The sequence below is a fragment of the Rhipicephalus sanguineus genome, chromosome 10 (assembly GCF_013339695.2).
Source record: "Rhipicephalus sanguineus isolate Rsan-2018 chromosome 10, BIME_Rsan_1.4, whole genome shotgun sequence".
NCBI classification, from domain to species: Eukaryota; Metazoa; Arthropoda; class Arachnida; order Ixodida; family Ixodidae; genus Rhipicephalus; species Rhipicephalus sanguineus.
The window spans coordinates 13,272,443-13,298,010 of NC_051185.1; the positions used below are offsets into that span (position 1 = coordinate 13,272,443).

Here is a 25,568-nt window from a genome sequence, read left to right on the forward strand (position 1 = left end):
GCATCGCACTAAAAGGACACTAGTTAAATAAAAAGAGAAACTAACTCGAGCGCAGGAACCCTTGCGAAGATGCAAAAGAAGTAAGCCACAGTACACAGGGTCAGCCGCAGTGCGTCGATCCACAGCACCTTGAACACATTGGTCAGGAAAGCCGAATTCGTCGAACGATGCGTGCGGTGTCTTTCAGAAAGCGGAAGAAAGCGGGATTCCACCATTACCAGTAAAAAAACGAATTGCTCATCTTCAGTTCGAAGTGCCTCGTAAAACCGTGACACGGTGGATGTTGGGACACGTCATTGATTGAAAGTGCTACATGTTCCTGGAAACCGCACACAGCTTAAGGACACAAATAATGTCACGTTGTAGTTAAGAACAAGTCGATGTCAAAACTCCTCATGTTTCTTATGCTGCAGCTACCTTTCTAAGCAAAGAATTAACGATTCAGACTTGTGGTGTGCTAGGTCGCCCGTCAACACGTCGATCGTGAATTGTAATGCCATCTCATGGCATAAACTTTCTTTGCGAATAAAATTCGTCGCGCATGACGGCACAAGTGCCTAAAAAAATGTGTGAATTTTCTTGAACGCTTGGTTGCAAGAACGTGCTTATAAAGCGTATTCAGTAGTTTCTACTCCTCACTTCGTATTTGCGGTCCATACTTTACGTAATTGCTCTCGAGTTTCGTTAATGATTTAATGAAGTGAGAATATAATGTACACCCTATTGAAACTTACCGTATTACACTCCAATTAGTCCATATAGTTGCCGTATAATTCAGCCAAGTACATGCGGATTCCGTATAAATTCCTTAAAAATTCTACATTTTGATTTATTGGAATGCATACGAACCGTTTCAGTGGGGCCGGGTAAAGAAAATCGACCGTACTGTTCCACATAAGCAGGATAGCTATAATCAAGACGGCCGCATATCCATCGCCATTATTTAGGCGATTGAGCAAACCGCAGCAACGGTTTATTCGTAATTGACCCAGCGGCGTACGTTTCGGTCGTTACCCGTTTGCCAGCCTTGACGTAAGCTCCTTGACCAAGTACTTGCAGCGCATGCCCCTTCGCAAATGCGGGATTTCCAGCGTCGAAGATACCCTTTTCATCTTGTCATAGAAGGTTCTGCGCAACATAGGAAGTGCGATTCGAGTACATCAAAAAATACGTCACCACAGCGCTGAGAATGTTCCTGGAACAGCTTACGGGATGAGACACAAACACGCTATCTTGGAAAAGACTGAAACGAGATCCTCGTCCACGAAGCCTTGATACCCCTGTGCAGAGAAATGTCGAAAAAAGGAATGAAGCTTCCTTTTGCCCTATTTCTGTATGACAAATAAACGTTATAGTTAAGTACTACTAAGTGTTCTAAGTGTTTATGTATTCATTGCCATATCGTGCTTAGGACTGCGATTAACAAACATCAAACCCCATAGTTCCAATTATTCTACCTTGATTTCATGGGGCACCAAATTAGATTCACGAGAGTGGCTTGGTGGGCAAGTTGGTGTCGCATCTTAGAAAGGTTACAGCGCGCACACACGGGGAGGAAGTAAAGAAAAAAGACACAACGGTGTGTCTTGTTTCATCTTCACTCTGTCCCCGTCTTTGTGCGCTGTAACATTTGTAACCTTTCTGACATGTAAGCTTTCTAGCAGGTAACTGTGAGTGAACCTGCTAGAAAGGTTACGGGTAACTGCTAGAAATGCGGCAGTTAGCTAGAAAGGTGGCAGCTACCAGCTAAGCACATGACAGCTGTAGGTAAAATCATGTTCACGCATCTTCCTGCTGCACTTCATCTATTGTTTCTCCTCCAAACTGCGACGGAGTGATTAGCACCTCCTTGTTACATTTAAACGGAATTCCTTGGCCGCTGAACCACGCCTAGCACAGAGGGCAACTAAGGTCTGAGCCTGGAGTCGTGCGCGCATTTGAAACTTACGTGAACAGAGCTCGGCCTGGAGATAACGTGGTCGTGTATTCCAGCACCTACGAAATTTCCAGCTGCACAGACCGTCAGCAGTACCGTAACGATGAGGACGTTTTGAGTGATGTAGTCGTCAGCGAGTTCGATATCCTGGAGAGAATAGCCATGACTGGTAGACAAATTCAACGTTTTACGCGCTATAAATATAAATACAACGTGAATTTGTAAATAAATCTAAATATACATTTTGTGAATAATTATAAATTCAACGACTTTTTCTTTGAAAATCAGGCTTTCAATACATTGCCGTTATCGTTTGTTAGGACCTCACAGCGCCAGTCGAAGCAAAAATTGTGGTTCCGCCTCATCAAAAGAACTATTTTAATCTAAGAATCTCTCAGATTCGAGTTCTCCGCCATCCGGCCCCGGCTTCATAAATCTCGTCTTGTGGGTAAGTAAATTTATACGTCACAACGGCAAGAAATGGCGTCGAGCCAAAAATGTGTTTTTAATAAATAACGTGGTAAACTTAACACTTATCACGACACATTTCTTTGTCGGCGTTATTTCCCGATATCTTATAAGAGTCAATCTGTTAGGCGGTGTTTCACAATGACGGTGGCGTGGGTGGTACTACATATCAGCTTAACACGAGAACGCAGCATACAACACAGCCCTAAAGAGGCCATAATGACAAAATGAACCCCTAGCCTGTTAAACAGGAGGCTACAGACGTACTAAGCTCATACGTTCCAGCCTGTCGAACAGTCGTGTGGTGGCGAAGTATACTGCAACAACTACCGAAGGTTATGAGGACGGAACTCTGCTGCGATATGGATCACAGCACACAGTCTGTGCAGAACGTTTCATGCACATAGTCAGTAGGCAGATAAAAAGGCCGCGATGTGCTGCAGCTGCAATAACTATGACCGAAATTTTGACCTTTTTTTTGGCACGTGCAAGCTGTTAGTTGTGAAACGCACCTAAACAAGGCACAATCCATATAAGGTAATAGAGAAGTCATACTTCTTTTGCGTCCCCGCATTTGCCCTCTTTTCTTGCTTTATAATAAAGAAAACAAGAACTGATTCAGCTCTTACTCAGCATTTCTGTCTGCCCGTATCTGCGCATTGCTGTTTCCGTACCTGATTCTGTTGCTGATACGCGCATTTTGACACTACGTCCAGAACGGTAGCAGTGGTCAGGAATCCCAGCAGGGAGCACACGAACCCCGACGGTGGAAGGCAGCGCCTCCATCGTTTCCACGCAATCCCCAAAAGGACAATCTGTTGAAAGTAATGCAAAATTGCCAGACTTACCTCAATCATTACACAGCAGTTCTCCGCATCACGCCCGGATTTGAATAAAGTGGAGCGCAATATATTGGTCACACACGGATGTCGCCGGGGGGGGGGGGGGGGGGGTTCCCGCTTGGAATATTTCAATTTGGCATGTGCAGGTATACGCGCACACATAAAAACCGCACGACAATACATAAACTATGGTTAAACCCTACTCTCCAGCACCGACAAAAATTTCTGGCAATAGTACTGTTCACACACAATAAGTAGTGTTCTGTCCTAGAAAATGCAAAGCGCCAATAACAAGGAATCGATAAATTAGACTTAGAAGGGCAGGAATAGGTGGGGTCGAGTCAGCTTGTCGGGCCGAATGGCACTCAAACAAGATCGTGCAAATGTTAGCACGAACACAAGGAGCGAATCTTCATACAGTGCCAGCCCGAGCAAACATTACGGCAAGCTAGGCCTAACTAACTACCAACTGCGTATGGGTTGAATAACCAGACCGACTAAGCAAGCTGTGTAGAACGTCCACGTAGTGCAGCTCGAGCAAGCCAGTTAGGCAAGGAAAGAGAGCTCGCCTCTAATCCTTCGCCGACGCAAACTCAGCGGTGATTCTCGACTTCGGTGTCAACGCTACACAAGCGGCCACGCGACGCGAATAGGCAGCAGCTCTACGCACTCACGGATGACAAGGCCAGAGCAAAGTCGCACGTGGCGTCCAGCAGGGATGTGAGGAGCACGGTGTTCTCCCGAACACCAGACTCCACAGTGAGGCATCCCTTCGCGAGTCCGAGGGAAGCAGTCAGCAGGAACAGCGCCTGTGTGTGGAAGGAGCGGAATGATTTCAAAACGACACGAAGGTCGCGCTAGCAGGGTGAGGCACTGGCATAGCAGGGGGGTAGGGGGGGAGGTTGGGGGGATCGACAACCCCCCCTCCCCATAAGAAAAGCTTTAATGCGAAGCATTTCATAGCGAAGCAAAAGCACTTTGACCGTATCTATCTATCTATCTATCTATCTATCTATCTATCTATCTATCTATCTATCTATCTATCTATCTATCTATCTATCTATCTATCTATCTATCTATCTATCTATCTATCTATCTATCTATCTATCTATCTATCTATCTATCTATCTATCTATCTATCTATCTATCTATCTATCTATCTATCTATCTATCTATCTATCTATCTATCTATCTATCTATCTATCTATCTATCTATCTATCTATCTATCTATCTATCTATCTATCTATCTATCTATCTATCTATCTATCTATGTCGCCGTCTACATCTGGGCGCTCTTGTGGGATCGTTTCTTCAGCTTGATATATTCCAAACCTGGCATAGGAGGGCATGAACGTATGACGAAGACGATGCACAGGTCACGACATGAAAAATTCGGCAGATCCCACGTACCGTGGGAGTCGATGTTATGCGAAGCATGCGGCGGGTAGGTGACTGTGGCGTAACTTTTTTTACTCAGCGACAGGTTACAAAATGACGCTAAAGATTTGTATATATTTTATACGCACACATATATATGTTGAAGAGCTGCATATGTGTTATATAAGCAGTTGTTTACGGTTGGGTAACGCTGCCAATGACAACGTCGGTATTACCAACACCAGAAGCGGTAAGCTGCTATGTAGTGCTTATACGTGTCCCGAGAACGCACGCGCGTTTCACGAACCCGTGTGCGTGTGTGCAAGAAGTTCTTGACAGTTCTTGAACAAGGGCATCAACACCGTGATCAGTGAGCACCAGCAGCTGGTCATGACTTGTTATAGGATCCGGTCGTGACCGTGGTGAAGAGGGGTCCATGTGTATTGAAGTATGTGGTATAGTAGAGCTGTTGGAATTCGTGGATGCCTCGGTCATTTCGTCGACAAACTGTCTGTCGACAGACCCGGCGACATGTCGGAACCTGAAGCCACCTTTCGCGTTGGTAAATCATAGGCCGTCGAGGCTGGTAGGCCTGGATAGTGCTACGTAGACCAACATCAGTGGATGGTGTTTGTCCTATTCGTAGACTACCTGGGCGTATGTGGCCTACGTGGCCTAGTCTACAAATGGCTGTCGATCAATCTGACATCATCCTCGGTCAGCATGAGGCTATCGCCCAGCCTCTTAAGAAATGAAGAGGACACTTCGTCGTTCTGGTGGACGAAGTGCACTTTAGGATGCGGTGATGTGGATATCATATGTAACTCTCGTTAATGTATTCCTCCGGGCTCGAGCAATGCTTAAACATAGCTTGCTGAATCATAGGAATACAAACGTAATGTTTATTAGACTGCTATAAAAGCGGAGCCAACACTGGAACTACAGACGTCAATCTGATATGACGCCCGTATCGTAGGAGTACACATCGTAGGAGTATCATGTAGTGTTTATTGGTTTCTTGTAAAATTAAATAGCCACTACCACAATCACAATTGACGTTGCACCGGCATTACGCCTGCATAGGCTGTTTTTCGAAACCAGTTTATAGACCTGGCGTGGATCTGTGGTAGAATACCTGATTGCCACGCAGAATGCTTGGGTTCGATTCCTGCGGGGATCCGAATTTTCATTCTTTCCATTCATAGGGTCAACGCTGCCGATGTCCGTTTTTCTTAACGCTCTCGCATTTAAATTACCAATGTCTGTTCTCGCCATTCCTGGGTAGATATAAACTGTCAATCCCCTGTGGCGCATAACCGTACATCGCGGCCCGTGGTAAACGGGTATGTGCCACACGTGTCTAGAGGAAAGGGTTTGACGACGTACGCGACAGGATTTTAACGTTATTTAAGGCATAACCCGGCAGTCATATTCGTCAAATCCTCTTATCCTCCCATGCACATTTTAGTGTACACCAAGTTAAGGAGGCGATAATGAGAGCACCCAGATGTAGGCGGATAGATAGATAGATAGATAGATAGATAGATAGATAGATAGATAGATAGATAGATAGAAACGCTCAAAGTGCCAGAGGTTCGCTAAGAAATGCTTCGCATTTAATAACATGACTTGTCTGTCGCGTACGACATGAAACTCTTTCCACCAGTCACTTGTGGCACATACCTGCATAACACGGCCCGTGCTTTACGGGTATGCGCCACAGGTGATTCACAGTCTTTATAGACGCAGGGACAGTGAGAATAGAGTTCGGAAACCTTAGTGCGATTGCATTAAGGAGCCCGTGTTGCATAAAATACAGTGCCGGGGGCAACGGTGTTGTCGATGAGCGAAAAATTCCGATCGAAGCAAATAAGAAAGACCATGGCTCGCAGGCAAACATTCGAACCGAGACATTCTGCATGGCAGTCAAGCACGACCACTACTTATGATATGCACATCATCGAACCGTAGATAGCACTATTTTTATTTTTATTTATTAATACCCCAAATACCTCAGCGTGAGGTTTTACATGAGGGAAGGGCTGTTATTTAGTGACAGCGACTCAATGGAAAACCTGGAGGCTTGCGGGTCGGAGTGGAGCACAGCGTCTTTGGGTAGTGCGTTCCAGTCCCTTGCAGTCTTCACGAAGAAGGAGCGTAGGTGTGCAGCGGTCTGTGCCGGTGGTGGGTACACTGTTTTGGCGTGATTCGTGCGGCAGGGCGGATGATGAGCAGGCAAGTATAATGAATGCTAAGAGAGGGATGGTAAAACTTGTGAAAAAGGCCCAACCTAGATATAAGGCGTCTTGGTTCCAGGTTATGAAGATGTGCTTCGGATTTTAGTTTTTTAACGGTTGTGTGAAATGAGTTAACTGCATAGATGTAGCGAGCTGCGCGGTTTTGTACTGCTTCAAGCGCTTTAGAAAGCCAAGACAGGCAAACAATATGCGCACAATTACTAAATTTACCCAAACACGTCTATCCACCTCGTATAGGCTTCCCAAGCAACGCTTAGCGGCGCTGCTGCTCCTGACAGGCAGCGCCATCTCTGGCAGAAAAAGAGAAACTGGGGCGCGATCAGCGAGCGTTTTCCCTGCTCTCCACCGCGTTGCCGCTCGCTTCCGTGCACGTGCAGAGCTCTCGCGGTGCACTTGCGGAGTCTCACAATGTACCGCGTGCAGTGCGGCTTCAAAAGGATCTTCAAGCTTGACTGGCACTTCCGCAAAGCGAACTTGATAAAATGAGGAAGGCTCGTCAATCACGTTAACGGTGAAGAGCAGACGATCGACGACAACCACGCCCGACTCAAAGCGAAATGCATTTCCCAAGTCGCGATTACACCGTGTAGGACGTATACCTCGAGGTAAGTCTCATTCTGTCACGTTAAAGATGAATAATGGTCCACATGCACTCCGAAATATAGCCGTACACGCTATCGATGTTCTGCGGCGTGGACTACGAATCATGATTGTTGTTTTGATATGGCATGCTTACAGTAGCAGCCGTGTACTTTCGTGAACAAACGTTTGCGGCGTGCGCAAAAAAGATTATACGGCCATGGCACTGCTTCCTGAGAAGGTTAGAGTCAAGTCTTCCGTGCCGCTGGAGAATCACCCGCCGATTAAGACACGAGGCAGCCAGCTGGGCTTCAACCAATGTGAAGCAAGATGAACTGCTCGCCTCGTTTTTTCGGCTGTCGCGTCATGCTTGCAGTCTCTTTTTATGATACCGACTTGACAGGCGTATAAAACCTGTTGCGTGAACGCGGCTAGAAAATCGCACAAAGTCAGAAGGTGGTTTTTTCAAGGTTGCAATTGCAAAGCATGTATGAAGTGCCAGTTATATTTAGCGGCTTAAATATATATCACCCCAATAAAGTGACAAAAACAAAGCAAACCTGCAGAACGATGTCAAAGCTTGCTGAAAATGCACAGACGTCCGTTCCGGCGTGATAAAGCAGCCTTCCCGACGCGTGAAATGCAGGCGCCGAACTTCTGACAATGTGCGGAGTTCAGTTGAATTCAGCCAACCGCGCAACGCTAACGGTATAACGCGAATGTGAACGTTCAACAACGACGGGTAGGTCTCACGAGCACGGGGAATCAAAACACAAAGTTGCTTCACCTACAACCGTAACTGGACATTAACAATGCGAGAAGACAGCGAGTAATCATTACTGTAGTCGCTGCGTGCATGCGCCCCGTTACTTACCGATTCATGTAGTCGGAACGAACGAAAGCGATGAACTCAGACAGCCAAAATAGAAGGCGTGACAGCGCTGTCAGCTATCCACGCTTGCCGTCTTTATTTCTCGTGCGACACGCCCGGGAACCGATACATTTTAACACGTGAATCGTGTGCCTTGTCTGCACTGTTGTGGCTGGCCACTAAACCGCAATACTTCGGACCACGCTTGCGCTTCCGCGGGGTCGCTTCTGCCATCGTGGAAATGCGCAGCTTCGCACAGCAAGCCTCTTGGTTCAACGTACCCAGCTGACGGCCTCCCAGTTACCCGCACCGAGAGAAGAACGCGTGCGCACGTGCGCTACCGCTACCGTGAAAGGGGCTGAGTCGGCCGCGCGAAGGTTCAGAGCTTTCCGACAGAGCCGCAGCGCGGCTGGCGCGGCACTGTTGTCGCGCCGCAAGCTTGAGCTTGGGTTCCCTATGACCCTTTCCTCAGGCAAAAAACACCGGCACGGGCTGCCACTCGCCGACTGCGTCGCATGAAATCGATTCCCACAATGCGTGAGATCTGCCGGCTTTTTTTTTCAATTTTGCGTGTGTATATATACACGCATACATACAAACGCACGCACGATCACATTTAAAGTATGGCGCGGGGGAGGGGGATTTCTGGCAACGCTCCTGGGGTGGGGTATAGGGCTAGTCGGTTTGCGTATTCGCCAAACTGCCCTACACTAACAAGGTACACTTGGTTCGGGGAGACGCACGGAAAGACACCACAAGCGCTTCGTGCACCATAACACACCCATTGCGGTTGTGGTGTCGTCCTCGTTCCGTGCGTCTTTCCGGAACTAGTGCACCTTGTAAAGCGCAGTTTACCGAACATGCAAGTCGAGTTAGTTGGTAGGTTTGAAATAAACAGCGCAAAAAAAGCCGGCAGATCCCACGCATTGTGGGAATCGATGTAATGCGAAGCAGCCAGCAAAGAGCTGCATACATCGTCTTGTATGTCATTGAAGAAAATGCGTGTCATGGTTTTCATGTTAACTCCTATTATTTATGTTCGTCACGCAGTAACGTCGCGCAATACCAACTTCGGGGTCGATCATCTAGAGAAACGGCCGCCAGCGTACCATGAGCGTGGCACGTAAGTCATGCTGTACATGACATGTGTGTCATGACTTTCATGTTAACTCGTGTTATTTATGTTCGTCACACAGTCACGTCGCAAGATACCAATTTCGGTGTATATCAAGCTAGCGAAATGGCCGCCAGCGCACCATGAGCGTGGCACGTAAGTCATGCTGTACATGGCATGCGTGTCATGATTTTCATGTTAACTCGTGTTTTTATGTTTGTCACACAGTCACGTCACGCAATAACAATTTCGGGGTAGATCAAGCTAACGAAACGGCTGCCAGCCAGCGCTCCATGAGCGTGCCAGGTAAGTCATGCTCTACATGACATGCGTGTCATGATTTTCATGTTAACTCGTGTTATCATGTTCGTCACACAGTCACGTCGCGCAATACCAATTTTGGTGTATATAAAGCTAGCGAAACGGCCGCCAGCGCCCCATGAGCGTGGCACGTAAGTCATGCTGTACATGACATGCGTGTCATGATTTTCATGTTAACTCGTGTTATCATGTTCGTCACACAGTCACGTCACGCAATACCAATTTCGGGGTAGATCAAGCTAGCGTAACGGCCGCCAGCGCCCCATGAGCGTGCCACGTAAGTCATGCTGCACATGGCATGCGTGTCATGATTTTCATGTTAACTCGTGTTATCATGTTCGTCACACAGTCACGTCGCGCAATACCAATTTCGGGGTAGATCAAGCTAGCGAAACGGCCGCCAGCGCCCCATGAGCGTGCCACGTACACTCTTAAAAAAAAGAGAGTCAAAAGGGAGTCACGTCTGCTTGACTCTCTTTGTGGCAGCCGATGACCACCTTTTTTTCTAAGGGGAGTCACAATGCTCTGGTCGATGCTCCTGAATGAAATAGATGACTCCCTTGCTCCAAGGGAGTCAGTGATGGTTCTGCATATACAGGGTGGGTTTTTTTTTAAAAAGAAAGCTTCACTGGCTGCGACCAAGATACAGTTCGCTTCTTTGGCTTGTGGTATACCGAAAAATTTTGGTTGAGAATATATAACATGGATTCGTAAAATGTGGAATTACGCACGTATTGTGTTATGGCTTCAGTTACGATACTGCTGAAACGGCGCTTCGAAAACGTCTACAAGTAAACAGGGTTCTTAAAAAATCTTGCCCCCAAGCGAAACATTCAGAGTTATGACAACGTTTAACAATGGCAGCGCTGACAAATTTGCGAATCTTCGCACGTTTGCAAGCGAGGTTTGTAGATTCCTACGACAGCATGTATGGCAGAAAACATACATTTATTAGTGAAATGGACGTGCATGGTGTTGAACGCACTGGCGATCGGGAACACATCTAACTCGACGGCCGTAAAAACATGTGCCGCAAAGCTGGCATGATAACCGCGCAGACCGGTTATCAAGGCGACGCTTTACCGCGTCTCCTGAAGAGCGACAATACTACCAGAATTATAGCTCGCGTGGTCATCATTTTTGCCCGCCACAGCTAAACTATATCTTCACGATAATCCGCGCGGGCCACCAAATCGCTCAGCAAACGTTGAGCACAGCTAGGCACGCACACACGGCCTCACCGCACTCTCCCTAGCCCCTAGAGCAGGGGATGCACGTTCACCTGCGCCCCCTCCCACCGTACAGCCCTTACAGACACACACAGGGCACGCTTCGCCTCCTCCACCCTGATATTATTCAATAGAGCTTTAACTATGCATGGATGTGTGTTCTATAGCACCAAAACAAAACCGAAACCATTTAGGCGTTCGTGGAGGCTACTTTAATCCAAAGCCGAAGCCATCAATACGAGACAGCCATTTTGGCCTGGCTAGCCTGGCGTCGTTAGACCGCATTGTTCGTGATCCGTCTCGTTGTGGTCGTTCTTTAGTCCGCCAGAATAATCTGTGTCGTCAGGCGTGATTGCAAGTGATTGTTTTGCGTGACTTTCTTCGTGCTATGCATTCGTGGCGTAGTATCGTATCGTCGGCTCGCTCTTGCCGTGTCTGGCTGATCGTTTTGCGTGACTTTCCTTCCGTGCTATGCATTCGTGGCGTAGTATCGTGTCGTCGGCTCACGCTTGCCGTGACTGGCTGAAGCAGTGTCACTCAGTGTTTGGGAAAAGCAGCCTCCGGACGGAGAAGTCCCTGCAGTAAGCTTCGTTTCGTCGTGAACTTGCCTGAGCAAGATGGCAGCGCATGACGGATCCCAGTGGCACCGACAGACGAAGCCTGTGGACGACGCTCCTACGGTCGTTATAGATTTCAGGTGAGTTCTGCCGGCTTCTGCCTACAACTCTTTTATTCGCTTCACACGTAGCTTTGCCACTTGTCTTTCTGATGTTCCAGTTGCACGGATTTTGCTATCGTGTTTCAATGGATTGGCAACGACGAAAACCGCACTGGACTATCCAGTAGCGGGTAAAACGGAGTGGTGCGCGCCAATATCGTGTTTCCTTATTCCATACATGCCAGAAAAACATGAAATTGCGAGTTGAAATCTCGGTTGCAAGTCGAGTGTGGTGACACGTAGAGCAACGTTGCACCGATATATATTTGAAGGGTAAGTAAGATCAGCTGATCAAAATCAATCTAATGCACCCGGCCCGAACATGCCTGATATCCAGATCATGATTTTGGCTCGTGAAACTCTAGAATTTAGTGTTTCTTTCCTTTGCTACCCAGACGTTGAAACACGTTTAATACGTATTTATTCGCTGCATATTCGAACTTCTCGCCGTGTTTGCTTGTTTGTTTGTGTGTGTGTGTGTGTGTGTGTGTGTGCGTGTCCGTGCGTGCGTGCGTGCGTAACTGCTATAAAACTTTGATGCAATGGCTTTTGTAGCACGGCTTCATTTAATTGAAACAGTGGTGATGATCTTATGATGCTAAAAATTATCATGCAACAAAGGTAAATGTGAGTTCACTTCAAAGTTGTAGTTTTTTTTTTTTTGTCCACAAACTGCATACGAGCATAACCTCATCCTCCTGTGATACTTGCTTTGTCTAATGTGGTGTGGTGCTAGTACCTAATAGTAAACACAACACCGGCTAGTAATAATGGCAGTAAACATACTGCTCAAACGCTGTGTTTCGTGGATATTGGATGCCTTTGTTATACCAGCCGTGGTTCAGTTCGTTATTATTTTCAACACAAAGATACAGTCTACAGTGATGTTGTGGGCAGTGGACAAAAATCCTTAATGGACTTGGAAGCGTTACGCTGCGAAGCCCAAGGATGCGGGTTCTATTCCTGACCCCGGCAGCTGCATTTAGAAGGGGGCGAGATACAGAAACTCCCATGCCCTCTGATTTGTGCACGTTGAAGAACTCCAGGTAGTTGAAATTAATCCGTGATCTCCCACTATGTAGCACCGCTTAATCGCATTGTGCTTTTCGCTCATAAATCTCTAGCAATTATTGCTTCGTCATTATACCTCGAAACACTCGCTGTATCCTATTTGAATTCTATTCGCCATAGTCTGCAATGAATATTTAGCACTTTTTACAGCAGGGTACCTCATTTGACATTCTTTTACAATGCACCTTAATTGTCCCAATTTCGTGCCATAATCAGCTGTTGTTTTTAATATGTATATAAGTCACTTCAGCACTGTTCCTTTTTGTTTGACCGCTTCTCATCACCTCGATTGTTTGAGGTTTGAGGTGATGTTTGTGCTGCACAGTTTGCCCGAGTTTGCTCCCAACCCTCTATACTGGTCAACGCTGGCTGGTGGGTTGTCCTTCCAGACAAACGGAAAAACGAGACCTTTGCCTGTTGATATAGATCTGAAGAAAAAATGGCACATTAGGCCTTTAGAATAGCTGCACCTTCGTGCAGCTGTTCTGAAGCCAGGCACTAGAAGGGCATGCTCACAATGATGCGACAGAAAGAAGGCAGTGAAGGCAAGCCTAGTCTTGTCGTACATTCGCCATATTTCGTGTAGCTGTATACACATTTTGCCGTTTTCTTCGTTAAACTAATAATAACATTTGGCGTTTAACATCCCAAAACCACGATATGATTGAGAGACGCCGTAGTAGAGGGCTCTGGAAATTTCGACTACCTGGGGTTCTTTAACGTGCAGCTAAATCTAAGTACACGGGCCTCAAACATTTTCGCCTCCAACGAAAATGCAGCCGCCGAGGCCGGGACTCGATCCCGCGACCTACAGGTCTTCGTTAAAATACTGCTAGTCTAGTGGTTATGGTGCTCTACTGCTGACCCGCAGGTTGCGGGATCGAATCCTGGCTGCCGCGGCCGCATTTTCGATGGAGGCGAAAATGGTTTAGACCCGTGTGCTTAGATTTAGGTGCACGTTAAAGAACTCCAGGTGGTCGAAACTTCCGAAGCCCTCCACTACGGCGTCTCTCATAATCTTATCGTGGTTTTGGGACGTCAAACCCCAACAATTATTATTATTATTAAAATACTGCTGCCATGCTATACAGGGTGATTTTTTTTCAGACAGTACATATCTTTTATAAAAAAACTCTATGACAGTCACGCTCCAGTAGTACTCTAGTTCGAGGCGGAAATATTCTGCCGCAACAAAAAATGCGTTGACGGGACTAATTAACAAAAACCCGTTAACTAATTTTTATTTATTGACTTGAGGGCAGTTTATATTAGAAATTTGTAGTGCGTGCCGCTTTATGGTATACCCATTTTTCAGAAATCATGAAAGTTTTACGTAACTCGAGATATTTATTGTGAAATTTTAAGGGCTAAATCAAAACTGATCGTGTCCGGCACACAGAAAACGCGGTTTTTCTGTTACGTCAGACCGGAGCTGCCCGCGACAAGGGAGTGACGAAATTTGAATGAAGGCGCGTCGTGGTCGTACCTTTTCGTGAAAACTGGCAAGTCATCTGACTTGCGTCAGCGGATCGCCTTAACTTCGCATGTGGCGTTTGGTGCTCATTTGTTTCTTTCGAGATGCGCGCATCCGAAACGGCAGTAATATCAACCTTTTCTTTCTATGTTTACAGATAAGTACCACACATCGCACCCAAATAATAAGCTGTTTACTTGTGTATTTCTGAATGCTTGCAGATTTTCCTGATCACATTCTGCTTCGGCCCACCTTCATTAAGCTATCATCACCTTCTTTTCACGTGTAGCTCCGAGCTTACGTAACTAGAGAAGCGACGTTTCCTGCACGTCAGGCGCTATCAGTTTCGATTTCGTCCTTGAAATTCAAGGATGAATATCACGAATTACGTGTAACTTTCGCGATTAAAAAAAATGTGTATGCCATAAATTGGCACGCGATACAACTTTCTAATATAAACAACTACCTCCAGGTCAGGAATTAAAAGTTAATTAATGAGTTTTTGTTAATTAATCTCTTCATTGCCATTTTAGTTGCAGCAAACTATTTCCTTCTTGACATAGAGTGTGTGCGCGAAAACATCTTGAGCGTGACTATTATACAATTTTGATAAGAAATATGCGTTCTCTAAAAAAACATCCTTCTAATTGTACGGAGGTCATGCAGCGGAAACAGTTGCAGCTGGCTAAGGGAGTAACAGACCCTCAAAGTACAGCAAAGTTAATGAGTATCCCTGGTTTTGTTCATTGCCATGACACTTCATGGAATCTGGTGTGTGAGCGCTGCCCTTGTCAGATTAAAAGGTGATCGATCTGTCTGTCATCATGTGTTTATTTTTGTGCACTTGACTATTTCAGGTTGCTTCAAGACTGCACATTGAAGCTCTACAGCTGCATTTGACCAGGAAGCCTCCTTGGAAACTTCGTGTCTCGAGGTAGTCAAGACGTGTCCAAGAATTCGGAATAGCCACGCTTAAGGTCTGGCCGTGAGTGGTCTCGAATCAGTGCAACCTGCTGTCCTTTTCGCCAGAATGCCACCTGACCCTGACATGGTCTGGGAACACGACACTGCCAAGCTCATGCACGCAAGCTGTGTCACCTATTGGGGTCCTGTATCTCAGATGACTACATGAGAATCCTGTACTACATGAGAACTACACATGTTGCATGTTTTGCGCTGTATGCCACATAAAATATGTAATGGATGTCGCAAAGAAGTGCTTGATGGCTGGCCATTGATTCCTATTCATAAAAACTGACTGCTGGCTATGCTAATGTTTATGCCAGGTCTAGTATATTGCCGCATTTGACAGTAATGAACGATGTTAGCGAAACTATTGCTTTTCATATCTCACTCATTCTGACAGTAATGTGTCTCGCTGTATTTCTGGACGGTGTTTCTGTATTTCAGTTCTGTACAGAACTCTCCATACCACCGCTAAATATATATATTTATATATATCATACCTTATATATATAAGGTACTTGACACACGACGTACGTTTTAGCATTAGCATAGTGCTAAAACGTACGTCATGTGTCAAATGCCTTCCTACAGTATCAGGACCTTCGTGATCTTTCTGTAGCTCTTATATTTAAGGGTCATTCCATGCCAAGTGTCCCAGACGTGGTGCTCGCACATCGCAGCTTTTGCTGATAAAATTTGTGCCTTTTTCCTGTGCCACATGGAGTATTGTGGTAAAACATTCTTGCTCGAAAAAATTTTTGACGGTCCTGGCACCCCCTCGAATTTCGCTTCTATTTATTAAACTGTACCTAATAGAAAAATGTGTATAAAATCTACTTTTGTGTGTTGAGCTTCTAAACTGCGCTTGCGCTATCGCAGAGGTTCTGTTTAGTTGTCCCATTCATTATTTCCGAATTTTTGTGTTTCACTACCAGCTACGTAGCTTCAAAAACTACAAAAATCTTCAAAGTTCGTGAATTTTTCTTGAGCTATCTGGAACTCACCCTAACCAATATTAATAATAGCCTGATTTCCAGGAAAGTGTATTTTAGTACAGAAATGTTTAGGGGTAAAATAGACTTCAGATCTTTCCGAAAAAAAATTGTGAAATTAGAGAAAATGTACGATTTGTTGCATGTTTGACCATATTTTTCATACTGATGCGGTCAAAGTAAAAATCCTCGTCATGCGGCGTTTGATAAAAGACTTCATCGTTAAGTAATGAAAAAAGTCTTATCAAATCATTTTTTTCTTTTAAGGAAGAAAATAATTTTTGAATTTGGCCCTCCGAACGCGCAGTGCATTTCATTTTGTTGCCACTTCGCCGCAAAGCACGTGGTAGCCCTTGCAGCTGACACTCGTCACAGGCAACGGCCAGATGCGAGATGTATGTCAGTGGCTCGTGAGTGGTCGAAAGTCTTGTCACGTTGATGTCAGGGCGACGAGTAATGAATTCGCGTTACAATGTGAGCTTGCTTGGCGGGCCCAATGGGAAGTATGGACGCCCGAGAGCAGCCTATGGCGTCGTTGGCACATTGTGCTAGAGGCCGTCTGTACAACATGTATACCCTGAGAAAGAAGTGTGTACAGTGTGCATTATTTCTTTCAGTATGTGTATGCTAGTTGTGCAGACGTCCCTCTAGGACATTGTGCCAACGACTCCACATGCTGCTCTCGGGCGTCATTATTTCCCATTGGGCCCGTCTAGCAAATGCTCATTGTAACGCAAATTCATCACTCGTCGCCCTGACAGCGCGACAAGACTTTCGACCACTCACGAGCCGCTGACATACATCTCGCATCTGGCCGCTGCCTGTGACGAGTGTCAGCTGTAAGGGCGACCACGTGCTTTGCGGCGAAGTGGCAGCAAAATGAAATGCACTGCGCGATCGGAGGGCCAAATTCAAAAATTATTTTCTTCCTTAAAACAAAAAAAATGATTTGATTAGACTTTCTTCGTTACTTAACGATGAAGTCTTCTATCAAACGCCACATGACGAGGATTTTTACTTTGACCGCATCAGTATGAAAAATACGGTCAAACATGTGACAAATCGTACATTTTCTCAAATATCACAATTTTTTCGGAAAGATTTGAAGTCTATTTTACCCCTAAACATTTCTGTACTAAAATACACTTTCCTGGAAATCAGGCTATGATTAATATTGGTTAGGGTGAGTTGCAAATAGCTCAAGAAAAATTCACGAACATTGAAGATTTTTGTAGTTTTTGAAGCTACGTAGCTGGTAGTGAAACACAAAAAAATCGGAAATAATGAATGGGACAACTAAACAGAACCTCTGTGATAGCGCAAGCGCGGTTTCGTAGCTCAACACAAAAAAATAGATTTTATACACATTTTTCTATTAGGTACAGTTTAATAAATAGAAGCGAATTTCGAGGGGGTGCCATGATTGTCAAAATTTTTTTCGACCAAAAGTGTTTTGCCACAATACTCCATGTGGCACAGGAAAAAGGCACAAATTTTATCAGCAAAATCTGTGATGTGCGAGCGCCACGTCTGGGACACTTGGCATGGAATGACACACACACACACACACACACACACACACACACACACACATATATATATTGAGAGAGCGTAGGCATCGGCAAGTTGGTAATTCATGTTTGACTTTTTGAGCGCGCAAAAGAACAGGGACGAAAAACGACGCAGACACAGCGCTGACTTCCAACATATGCTTTATTTTCTACAGTGGTACATATATATATATAGACAACAAAAAGCAACGCACGCAGGCGCATTGTACAGGAAAGCTTCATGTAAAACCACAAATAAGTATGCATGATAAGCAATCAAACAACCTGATACCGGATTTTTTTCTTCTTTAAGAGATCAAGCGGTCATTCCTGACTACCACTATCGTCTAGTCACCCTGCGGGCCTTGCTTAGAAAGTCTAGTTCTTTTTGGATAGGTCAATTGAAGGTGCACTAATGCACATGTCTCCCAAACTTGCAATCTTCGCCGCTTCAATTATCTCGCGTGTTGTTTGTGCCTGGCTCCTTCCTGTCGCAGTGCACTGCGAATACATGTGATCGCACCCACACTTCCTGCAGTGGAAAGCCAAATGTCCCACACCTCCAGTTCGCACGTTATTTGCGTGCTCACGCAGCCTGTCATTGGCACACCGTCCCGTCTGCGCTATGTATTTCTTGCCACAGGACAGCAGTAACTCATAACGATGTTGTTCTCACATTTAACAAAGCTTTCTTTGTGCTTTTTTTGGCACCTGGGTTTTTCAGAACCACTGTAGGAGGCCTTGCACAGATTATAAAGCTTGTTTGGTGCTGAAAGGACGACTCTTACGTTGGCGTTGTTTCCTATCTTTTTCAGCCTATGTGAGACATCGTGAAGGTACGGTATGACGGCGCATTTCTGCTTGACAGGCTCTGTTTCTGGTGAAGCCTGCTCCTCACCCTCGCGAGCATGTTTGACAGTCTTGAGAAGACCCTCCGCCACAGATGTGACGACATACTGAGGAAACCCCGCCTTTTTCAGGCAGTCAGCTTGCGCCTGGAAACTACACGAACACTTGTGAGGACAGGAGCGGCGAAGCGCATTCATTAGGGTTAATTTCGCAATACCCCTTTTAACTAGCTTGGAGTGGCCCGAAGAAAACGGCAGAAGCGGCTTATTGCCCCTAGGCTCGTACGACCAGCAGACCTGGTCTCTCTCGAAGAACATTCGTAAGTCAAGAAAACGCAAGGCGTTGTTTTGCGGCATTTCATGCGTGACTGCGAGCGGTTGCAGGAAACGCGTGAACAGATCAAGTACGTTTGAAGAATCATTGCCAAATTCGCCTGGACTTGATTCTAGAAAGACAACGTAGTCGTCTACATATCTAAACACCTTCTTTACATTTGTGCCTGTTACTAGAAACTAGAAACAGAGCTAACAGGCACAAATGTAAAGAAGGTGTTTAGATATGTAGACGACTACGTTGTCTTTCTAGAATCAAGTCCAGGCGAATTTGGCAATGACTCTTCAAACGTACTTGATCTGTTCACGCGTTTCCTGCAACCGCTCGCAGTCACGCATGAAATGCCGCAAAACAACGCCTTGCGTTTTCTTGACTTACGAATGTTCTTCGAGCGAGACCAGGTCTGCTGGTCGTACGAGCCTAGGGCCAATAAGCCGCTTCTGCCGTTTTCTTCGGGCCACTCCAAGCTAGTTAAAAGGGGTATTGCAAAATTAACCCTAATGAATGCGCTTCGCCGCTCATGTCCTCACAAGTGTTCGTGTAGTTTCCAGGCGCAAGCTGACTACCTGAAAAAGGCGGGGTTTCCTCAGTATGTCGTCACATCTGTGGCGGAGGGTCTTCTCAAGACTGTCAAACATGCTCGCGAGGGTGAGGAGCAGGCTTCACCAGAAACGGAGCCTGTCAAGCAGAAATGCGCCGTCATACCGTACCTTCACGATGTCTCACATAGGCTGAAAAAGATAGGAAACAACGCCAACGTAAGAGTCGTCCTTTCAGCACCAAACAAGCTTTATAATCTGTGCAAGGCCTCCTACAGTGGTTCTGAAAAACCCAGGTGCCAAAAAAAGCACAGAGAAAGCTTTGTTAAATGTGAGAACAACATCGTTTATGAGTTACTGCTGTCCTGTGGCAAGAAATACATAGGGCAGACGGGACGGTGTGCCAATGACAGGCTGCGTGAGCACGCAAATAACGTGCGAACTGGAGGTGTGGGACATGTGGCTTTCCACTGCAGGAAGTGTGGGTGCGATCACATGTATTCGCAGTGCACTGCGACAGGAAGGAGCCAGGCACAAACAACACGCGAGATAATTGAAGCGGCGAAGATTGCAAGTTTGGGAGACATGTGCATTAGTGCACCTTCAATTGACCTATCCAAAAAGAACTAGACTTTCTAAGCAAGGCCCGCAGGGTGACTAGACGATAGTGGTAGTCAGGAATGACCGCTTGATCTCTTAAAGAAGAAAAAAATCCGGTATCAGGTTGTTTGATTGCTTATCATGCATACTTATTTGTGGTTTTACATGAAGCCTTCCTGTACAATGCACCTGCGTGCGTTGCTTTTTGTTTATATATATATATATATATATATATGTACCACTGTAGAAAATAAAGCATATGTTGGAAGTCAGCGCTGTGTCCGCGTCGTTTTTCGTCCCTGTTCTTTTGCGCGCTCAAAAATGTAACACACACACACACAGATATATATATATATATATATATATATATATATATATATATATATATATATATATATATATATATATATATATATATATATAAAATGCTTAACAATTGTGGTGACGTGGCTAAAGACTACGCATTATTCGCAGGATGTTGTGCCTATAGTTTAGGTGCTTACTGATAAAACAGTAGGTTGTCATTACAATGTGAACATGTATGAAATGGCATGAAGTGTTTAAAACCGATTCAAAGAATAATTTTACGAATCGCAGAAATTTCAGTTTGTTTATAGGATGAAGGCATGCAGACGTGAAAGAGAAGACACAGACAAACCAAACGCTAGCGTTTGAGCTGTCCGCATCTCTTCTGTTTCCGTGTTGCATGGCTTACTTTCTTCTAGAATCAACATTTTTTGTTGTTTTACGCGAGCGGAAATTGTTCTGAGACTCATCTATATAAACTTCGAGTAGTATTTTATTTCCCCCAGAGGAATCGAGTGCAGCACTGTAAAGTTGCTACAAAAACTTGTCGCGGCTGTCATGCATCCACCACAGTGTTCCTGTTTGAGTAAACCCGGTGGAAGTGCCTTGTTGAGTAACAAGAGGTAGCGGCACCAACTTTCGTCGATTGTCAGATAAAAACCCTAATGGTGTTCGCTCTGATTTGAAGTTCTTTTGAAATTCTTGATCAATCTCTATAAAACTTGTTTAGTTTATGTGTATTTGTACGCTGATTTTGAAAATGCAAATATTTTTCTACTATTATATGTCGTGTTAAGTATATCAAACATTTCATGTGCCATGTTAGGCCTGCACGAGTTACAAAGTAAGCATATCACAATAATATGAAATGGGAACTGTATGCAACATAACCAGAATGCATGTCCTAAACCCACTTAACAATAGTCATAGTATGCTGAACATTGACCAGTAAGTGTATGTCTAGCTGGTGATTCGCTCACGAGAGTTCAATATTACGTAACTTTTAACTCAAATGGGTTTAAAACGTGAGTTCGTATGTGGGCTAGTGGGTTCATGAACATTATGCCAGAACAGCGCAGTAAACTCCTTTAAAACTATTGCATACAGTTTTTATCCCCTAACTATAGCGATATGTCGATTTACTTTGTAACTCCAAGTTTGGAAAGGCTTGCTCATCAAGACACATGAAATTTTTATGTGTAAAAACTGCGTTTTCTTCCAGATAATTGCATATTTGAAATCGCCACATAAGTAAACCTAAACTCAGCAAGTTTCATCAATATCGACCAAGAAGAAAAATAAACGCATTATTTGTTGCAGAGTGTCTCATTGAGTACCACGAAGTGGTCACACTGACTCTTGCCAGGGGAGTCATGTACACCACTGTCCTTAAGGACAACGGAGTCAAAGGAACGCTCCAGTGGGGGTCAGCGTTACCATGGCAAAGGGGTCACCCTGACTACCTAGAGGTACTAGCGGGAAATAAAAGGTAGTCACATAGACTCCTGCGTTGGGAGTAACGTAGACTCTCTGCTTGTGAAGAAGGGAGTCGTTGGTCTGAAGAACGAAGGGAGTCGTTTGACACCCCAAATTGTGAAGAAGGGAGTCGTTGGTCTGAAGAACGAAGGGAGTCGTTTGACACCCCAAAAGGTCATCATATGTGTAGCGAGGCGATTACCACCCAAAGGTAGTCAGTACAGACACCCTTTTTTTTAAGAGTGTAAGTCATGCTGTACATGACATGCGTGTCATGATTTTCATGTTAACTCGTGTTATCATGTTCGTCACACAGTCACGTCGCGCAATACCAATTTCGGGGTAGATCAAGCTAACGAAACGGCCGCCAGAGCTCCATGAGCGTGCCAAGTAAGTCATGCTGTACATGACATGCGTGTCATGATTTTCATGTTAACTCGTATTATCATGTTCGTCACACAGTCACGTCACGCAATAACAATTTTGGCGTAGATCAAGCTAACGAAACGGCTGCCAGCCAGCGCTCCATGAGCGTGCCAGGTAAGTCATGCTCTACATGACATGCGTTTCATGATTTTCATGTTAACTCGTGTTATCATGTTCGTCACACAGTCACGTCGCGCAATACCAATTTTGGTGTATATAAAGCTAGCGAAACGGCCGCCAGCGCCCCATGAGCGTGGCACGTAAGTCATGCTGTACATGACATGCGTTGCATGATTTTCATGTTAACTCGTGTTATTTATGTTCGTTACACAGTCACGTCGCAAGATATCAATTTTGGTGTATATAAAGCTAGCGAAACGGCCGCCAGCGCCCCATGAGCGTGGCACGTAAGTCATGCTGTACATGACATGCGTGTCATGATTTTAATGTTAACTCGTGTTATTTATGTTCGTTACACAGTCACGTCGCAAGATACCAATTTTGGTGTATATCAAGCTAACGAAACGGCCGCCAGCCCCCATGAGCGTAGCATGTAAATCATGCTGTACATGACATGCGTGTCACGATTTTAATGTTAACTCGTGTTATTTATGTTCGTTACACACTCACGTCGCAAGATACCAATTTTGGTGTATATCAAGCTAACGAAACGGCCGCCAGCCCCCATGAGCGTAGCATGTAAAGCATGCTGTACATGACATGCGTGTCATGATTTTCATGTTATGACTTGTCATTTATGTTCATCATACAGTCATGTTACGGCATACCAATTTTGCTGGACATTCGATTAACCAAGCGACCAGGAGAGCACAAAGTCGCAGGCGGCTAGATAGATAGATAGATAGATAGATAGATAGATAGATAGATAGATAGATAGATAGATAGATAGATAGATAGATAGATAGATAGATAGATAGACAGATAGATAGATAGATAGATAGATAGATAGATAGATAGATAGATAGATAGATAGATAGATAGATAGATAGATAGATAGATAGATAGATAGATAGATAGATAGATAGATAGATAGATAGATACGCTCAAAGTCGCAGAAGTTCGCTAAGAAATGCTTCGCATTTAAAACGGACGGCCACGGAACGGAAACACACAGGGCAAGCGCTGACCAGGCAAAATACTAACAGTCACAGCAGCCGGCTGCGCCCACCCCCGTATTCCTAAAAACCCAGCTCTCTGTCAGATAGCAAAACGGATGGCTTCCTAACGCAACGGTTCTTGTCTCGCGCCATCTGCGCAGCCTCACTGATTACTCGTGCTTGCTCATCCTTGTTCCTATCCACAACGGCGGTCCCTTGAAACTGTGGCGTGCACCCTGCTTTCCGTGGCCATACGTTTTTTGCGCTGTTTATTTCAAGTATGCACAACCAACTACCCCAGTCAGCTACTTTGTTAGTTGGTAGGGGCTCATCGCAGAAAATGTTAGGCGCGCGTACAGGAAGAACTACCTGGGGTTGTACAGCCGCCCATTTTTTAGGTGCGAGGCAGCTTAGGGGCTAGGCTTGTCGGCGTCTAATGTCGGCAAGGTGTTTCATGTAGCCACGGTCCATCATAAACGGGTATGCGCCACTCAAACAGGAAAGCCCACTACTCGCCACCGGTCCACTTAAAATGAGGAAGGCAACAGTTAGCCCAGCAAATAGCCGACGACGTTAGTGGAGCTGAAACACCCTTCCCTATATGCCGTAGGGAACTGAAACCGGGCATCTTCGGAAGAAGAAGAAAAAGCACCTTTTATCTATAAATTATTCGTTTCTTGGCCAATCCCCAGAGTGGGTGTGAGCCATTCATAAGGGCAATCACTACCATCACCTTAGGGTAAGCTGCATTCCGACGCAGTTTTCTGACGACAGTAGTGGGGCGGAAACACCCTTCCCTACATGCCCGGTTTCAGGCTTGGCACCATTAGTACCTCTTCAAGGAAACCTCTCGCAAAACATTGCATGCTTCGCCCCTCCCCAGCTTTCACGTTAGTGCAGCTGAGACACCCTTCCCTACATGCTCAGCCCGTCCCCAGTTTTTTAACCTGAACGCGGGAGCGTCGACCGCGGAGCCTATCGTATAGCGGAGCGAAGCGGCGAAAGGAAAGAGAATACGCGCGTGAGCGCGATGAGCAGTCCTGTGCAGCTGTCTTCTGCTAGGCTATTCCGAGAGCCGGACACCACCCCCACTTCATTCGAGCACCGTTATCGTCATCCTTTCTTTTTCCTTTCTGAAGGCTGCCACCAAGTCATAAAGAAATGGTCGTGATCGCGCTCGAGATGGATGGGGTGTGATAATACCCGCTGATTATGCTACGTGCGTAGCACCTTTTTTTTTCGCTTTTTCCTGTGGTTCACGCAGCACTTTCCTTAGGCAGAAAATATATCTACCACTGCAAACCAATGACAGGACAGAAAAGCAGGTGGGGTTGAGTCTGTTTCGCGTAACAGCGTGGCAGACGAAAGCTGCGCCGGACTGTTCACTACGCGCATGCGAGTATTGTTCGTTTCGCCGCTAGGCTCCGTCATACGGCGCTTATCTACTCGGCGGTCGACGCTCGCGGGTTCAGGTTAAAAATGGGCAGCTGTACGTGCCAAAACCATGATATCATTGTGAGGCTTGCCGTAGTGGAATGCTCCGGAAATTTGTGTTCTTTAATTCTTGCAGTCGTCATATGCAAATGCACAAGAGGCATTGTGAGTGTTTTAGATTTGATGGCAGAATTACCAGTGCAAAGGAATACATCGTATAACGGCGCTTACAAAGTGGGTAACATCCAGCAACGTCCAGTAGGGACCGCGGTGGAAGCGGGGGTAATTGTTCCGCGCCGTTTGCTGCGGCCCGAAGAGCAACAGCACGCCGAATGTTGCACACTTGAGCAGCTGCGACGCGAGGCCAGCCGCGTACAGGGTGAGGACATTCTGAAAGAGTAAAAGTTTGTAGGACAACCGTTACTCATTGGACTGCAACAGAACGAAAACAATGTCGCTGTTGTAACAGCGCATATACAAAATTAGCGAACTGTAGTCCTCATTTAGCAACAGTAGCCGACATTTACCCACTGTTAGCCAATACTCGTGTCGTGTCGTGTGGCTCCTGTGAGACACTAGAACACAATTTTTTAGTGTACGGCATTCGTTATGCAGCGAGCACTGCTCATCAAGAAATATGGACTTATTGGTCTAAAGTGTACGAACCTTGATGATTTCCTGTTCCCGGGGGGTTGTGCTGCTCGGCGTGACGAGGCCCAT

General features: G+C 45.6%; 2 protein-coding genes across 3 annotated transcripts in view; both read right to left on the minus strand.

Moving 5' to 3' along the window:
- Positions 1-379, minus strand: part of LOC119407065 (ATP-binding cassette sub-family C member 3-like) — a 50,436-nt gene extending 50,057 nt beyond the window's left edge. For both annotated transcript variants that reach the window (XM_049419903.1, XM_037673903.2), the window contains exon 1: positions 46-379. In XM_049419903.1, the coding sequence (XP_049275860.1) occupies positions 46-215 (170 nt within the window). In that variant the 5' untranslated portion in view covers positions 216-379. The remainder of the gene's footprint in view (positions 1-45) is intronic.
- On the minus strand, positions 375-25,568 carry LOC125760144 (uncharacterized). Its single transcript, XM_049419876.1, has 7 exons — positions 25,515-25,568; positions 25,080-25,238; positions 3,921-4,055; positions 3,079-3,219; positions 1,949-2,083; positions 1,210-1,280; positions 375-1,128 (listed from the first exon to the last, which is right to left on the minus strand). The coding sequence occupies exons 1-7, from the start codon at positions 25,566-25,568 to the stop codon at positions 1,011-1,013; spliced, it is 813 nt and encodes a 270-aa protein (XP_049275833.1). The 3' UTR covers positions 375-1,010.